Below are 5050 nucleotides of genomic sequence, written 5' to 3'. Positions count from 1 at the left end.
TGACTTTGGGGCTGGGCTTTCTCCTGAGTTGCACACTGGGCGGTGAGTGGAGGTCTCAGGGGTACCTTTGCTACTGGGTCTCCCTCTGCCCGGATGCTGGTGCATATTCCTGAGGCTCCAGCTCCTTTTCCAACTGCCAACCGAACAGGCAGGTTTGCTGACAAACATCCTGTTCCAGTTCCAAGGGGTGTGAACCAAGGCGGGCACTTGGCATCCCCCAGCACTAGCTCCAGCTCTGCCAGGAAACAGAAGGCTTCACTGTGGCTCCTGGAATCATATTCTACACTTTCGGATCAAGCAGTGAAGGACCTGGAATAGGATACTCCTTGGACCCCAAAAGGCTCCAAGCAGCTCTGCTTGTCCTTCTCTCTGTCCCCGGCTCCTCCCCTCACTCCCTGCCCATCAATTTCTCACTTTCACTCCCTCCCTGCCCCCTCCCTCCTCCTGCTGCCCCCCACCCCGTGCTCACTCTTCTCTCCCCCCATTCATCCCCCATGGCTATCACCTCCTTCCTCCATTCTTAATCCCCTCTTTGCACCCCTTCCTTCCCTCCTCCCCCTCCAACTTTTCCTTCTCTTTCCCGCCCGCTCCCACCCTTCTCCTTCCCCCAATTTCTCGCTCTCCCTCCCTTGCTCTTCTCCTGATCTTTCCACCTTTCTCCTCACTTCCCTCTCCCCCCTCCTCTCCCTGAGCCCTACCACCTCCCCCACCAGCCCTGCCCATCAGTGTTTGCTTTGCTCCCGGAACCGGATGAAGGGGTTGCCCTGCCCATGCCCTGCCCTGCCCCACTTCTGGCAGCTGGGGTCTCCCTTCATGGCCGACGGCTCTGGGACTCAGGCCCCAGGGAAAGGGCCCCTGCTCAGCATGCAGCTCCTGCGAGCGCAGTACGCAGGCCTGAGACGGCAACAGAAGGCCCAGGCCCACGTGGTGGTGCTCCCGAAAGGTAAGGCTGGGCAGGTGCTGGGGGCAGAAGGGAAGGGCACGAGGGCCTGGCTGTGGGCAGAATGCGTGGCTGAGCCGTGGGCAGCGCAGGGCCAGGGCTCTGCTGGCCTCCTGGTGGGGAAGGGCAGGGAGGCGGGCTGGCCTGTGCAGGGCCTTTCCGCTGGGGCCTCAAGCCGTGATGTTCCCAACAGCTCGGGCGCTGGCCAGAGGAAGCGCAGGGCTCAGGGACCCAGGAGGCACCCAGGCTCTCGGAGCGAGCTCTGCACCCCCTCAAACAGCAGCTGGGGAGGGGCGCTGAGACACAGAAGCCCCGCCTCCAGGGGAGCAGCCTCCTTCCTCTGGGAACTCAGACTTATTCCAGGAGGAAGTTAGGAGCACAGGGCTGAGAAAGCAAGCGATGGTCAAATCCCGGCCCTTCATCCTCTAACCGAGAGGGCAAGTCAAGAGAGGTAGGAAGACCCCCTGAAAGGTCAGGGCTGTGCTCTGGGAACTTCTGTGGCTGTTTATACAGTTCAGGACTCACTGAGCAGCCCACCCCACTCTCGGCGAGTCTGGGAAGGAACCAGGGGCCAGAGGGTCCTCACTGTCTGGGACAGGAAGGGCACTGCCTTGGGCTAAAGGCACCCACCTCTCATAACTTGGGCTGTTGCCAGTGAGTGGGGTCCATTTGAACTGAACTGGCACAGCCGAATAGCCCCCTCTCTCTGCAGGGCAGAAGCTGGGAGTTTCCTAAAGCCCTAGTCCATCCTCAGGGGTATTCACTCATTCAGTTACTCAGCAAGCATTAATTAAACTTGTATCGAATGAACGCAGATTTAACACACCTGTGGTTCAGACTCACCCATCCACGTGATGGGTATGCCCCCAAAGACATCTCAAACTCAGCACGCCCGTAGAATTGACCACCCCTGCCCCACCCCTCCCTGCTGCCCCTTTCTCCTGCATCCTAGAACTCAAACCTCCCTCCTCCGTGGTCACCCCTTGACGAGTTACGTCATGAGTTACAACAGGGTAATGCGAGGGGGAGTGCTCAGGCTCTGCTTCCCCAGGGAAGACTGCTCACCCGCAGGCTCAGTCAGAGTCTTTCAGGGCATTTCTAGCAGTTTGCAAGCCCACATTGTTGCTCTAACTGTGAGAAGTAGTGTGCTCTCTGATGGAGTGCTCCTGTACTTTGTCTCTGGAGAAGGGCCTGAACCTGAGTCCCAGCTCTGCCACTGAGTTGCTCTGTGCAGATTTGAACGAGTCATGTACGTTACTGTCACTCAGCTTTCTCGCCTTTCAGCTGGGAATAACTGTAGCCCCCAAAATAGAGAGAGGGTTGTGGTGGGAACTAAATAAATTCATACGTATAAAGCTCCTTAGGGCTTTCTGTGCTAATTGGCTGAGGACCAGATCCTTACGTCACACGAGTCTGAGTTAGAAGGACACTTGAAGCACTTGGACTGGGTGTGAGGAGTAAGGTGGTTCTCCAGGGAGAAATCAGAGTAAGATTACAAAAATGAGGTGAAAATGATGCTGGGGGAGGGGGCAAAAAAGCAATTTTGCCTGCACATTGGCAACAGGCTGGATGGTGGTACCATTCACCGAGACAGAGAATATAGGAGAAAAAGATTTCTGATTAGGAAGAGATGAATTTGTTGGTGAATATGCTGCATTTGAGGGAGTTGTCTGTAAAACTTCCAACCAGCCTGGATCTCAGGAGAGAAATGTGGGCTGGAGATATAGATTGGGGGGTCATCAACATATTGGTAGTAGTTGAAGCCATGGGCACGGATAAAATTGTGGAGGACCAATGTGTAAATTGATAAGAGGCTGGGATGACAATTAGAGTTCTACAATACTCAAATACTGAAGGGACAAGCAGAGGGATAGTCAGGGAAGATAGCAGTCAAAATGGTAGCAGACAAATATTAGCCCGAAAAAGGGAATTCACACATGCTGAATCTTGGATGAACCTACATGAACCTTGAGGACATTATGCTAAGTGAAATAAGCCAGTTACAAAAAGACAAGTGCTGTAATGATCTACTCATATGAGGTACTTGGAGTAGTCAGATTCACAGAGACAGAAAGTAGAATGGTGCTTGCCAGGGTGGGGGAGGTGAAGAGTTGTTGTTTAACGGGTACAGTGTCAGTCTGGGAAAGATGAAAAAGCTCTGGAGATCGGTTGTGCAACAATGTGAATGGACTTAACACTATTGAACTGTACACTTCAAAATGGCTAAGACGGTAAGTTGTATGTTGTGTGTCTTACCAGTTCATTTTTCTTAAACGATAGGGGAAAACCAGGAGATATTAATGCCATGAAGCCAAGCAAGTAGAGGGAGTTTAGGGATCCTCCATGTCCCTAAAGAGACTCAGGAAGACAGAGTGGCCATTGAGATTGGCTCCCACTAAAACTAGATCTCAGTGTCTTAAGGCACTGGGTTGTATCTGGAAGGGCACGTACTCCGGGAGCTGATTAATGGAAGGAAGCCCTCTGGAATTAGCTTTCTTCCTCCTTAGTGTTATGGAGTGAATTTAGGTTCTAGAGATGCAGTGGCAGGTGTTCCGGATTCCTAGCACTAGAGTTCAAGGGCTTCCTTCTGGCTTTATTCCTTCAACACCATCTCTCCACTCACACCATGTACTCTGTCACCTAGGGGCCTCCAGCAGGGACAAATGTCAGAATGCTCAAGGGAGCTTCACTGCATTTCAGAGGGAATTCCAGGCTGGCCACAGGTCTCCTTTCTATAGGACAATGCCTTTCAGTCATTTCTCCAACCCTCAATGCCACCAAGAGTTGACAAGAAACTATCATGTTCCACAAGGTGGTAAAAAGATGTCCCTGAGAAGGAAGAAAGACATCGGTCTGCCTTCTCATCCCTGAAGCCAGTTCAGGGAAGCAGTAGGTGCTCCAAACATGTTCCCAGAACAGTGGCTATGGTTCAGAAAGATAAAGACCAGTCCTCCAAAAGGAACTGCCTCAAAACACAGTTCCCCTCTCCTCTGCCTTGGGTGCTAAACCCATTATCAGAATCCCACAACACAAAACCCTGTAAGTTAAGAATAACCCTTTCCACTGGTCAGTGTATGTGAATCACACATGTGGGTGAACACATGTTGTGCCCTTGGTCCCTGTTATTCTTTTAGTCTGAAATGCGAGTCCCCTAGTTCTTCCTAGGGTTCACTCCCTCACTGCAGTCAAAAACTGAAGTCTCCTATTAAATTCTATCACACTCGAATGTTTTTTTCCATAGCATTGATTACCACCAGAAACTTTATTATAGTATGTTTATTTGCTTATTCTTTTTCTACTCCACTAGACCACATCATGAAGAGGTAGATTTTGTCTCAGTGTTCATTACTGTATTCCCAAGACCTAGAATAAATAATGCCTGGCACATTATAAGGGCCTAATAAATATTTGTTGAATAAATGAATAATTGTGCATGAATGTGTGTGTGTTAGAGAGAGATAATGCAGTGTGTTGGGTACCTGGCTTCCTTGATATATTTGGCATGTCCTTCCTTCATCTTGAAAGCTCCGAGACCCCCAAAATGAGAGCCACCCATGTACTTTGCAGTGGTGACCCTGCTGGTGCCTTGCTTTCTCAGGAGGGAACATGCCTGCTCCTGCTGAGGCCATGGTCAGTGCTGTTTGGATTAACAAGGAGAGAAGGCATTCACTGTCCCTAGAAGAGGCGGATCCGGAGGCAGAGGAGATGCTGGAGGAGGCTGACAGAGGCTGTCTCCAGGCCCCCGAGTCTCCATGGCACACGCACCTAGAGATGCACCGCTCGGTCCAAACCTTCCACCAGGAAACCAGTCATCAAGTAAAGCACAAGGACAAGTTCATGGGGTCTGAGCAAAGGCTCCCAGGCTTGTTTGAAGACACTCAGATGACTCAGCAAGGAAGCACGATCCCAGAGGCAGCCCAGCATGAGTGTCAAGTGGGCGATACCCAAACAAAGGCAGTGGGATCTGGCTTAAGCATTGGCGCTCAGGGCCCTCCTCCCATAAAGAAGCCACACAGGTCTGGAAGACCAGCTCACTATCCATTTCCCCAGAGGAAAACTCCCAGGATCTCCCAGGCGGCCCGGAACCTGGGCTTATATGGCCCAGCCTGA

The 5050-nt window shown here is 51.7% G+C and overlaps 1 protein-coding gene across 1 annotated transcript; it reads left to right on the top strand.

Moving 5' to 3' along the window:
* Window positions 1–583: 583 nt before the first annotated feature.
* Window positions 584–5050, top strand: C6H9orf152 (chromosome 6 C9orf152 homolog). The gene is given in 5 exon segments (XM_089913575.1): window positions 584–943; window positions 1293–1318; window positions 1320–1391; window position 1518; window positions 4539–5050. Coding segments are annotated over 5 exon segments (804 nt in total). The 5' UTR covers window positions 584–750.

This window comes from Delphinapterus leucas, chromosome 6 (genome assembly GCF_059928025.1).
Source record: "Delphinapterus leucas isolate spDelLeu-1000000601 "Yukka" chromosome 6, BTC_Dleu_Yukka2, whole genome shotgun sequence".
Taxonomy (NCBI): Eukaryota; Metazoa; Chordata; class Mammalia; order Artiodactyla; family Monodontidae; genus Delphinapterus; species Delphinapterus leucas.
The sequence above is the reverse complement of the archived record's forward strand: the minus strand, read 5'-3'. Positions and strand labels throughout refer to the sequence as shown.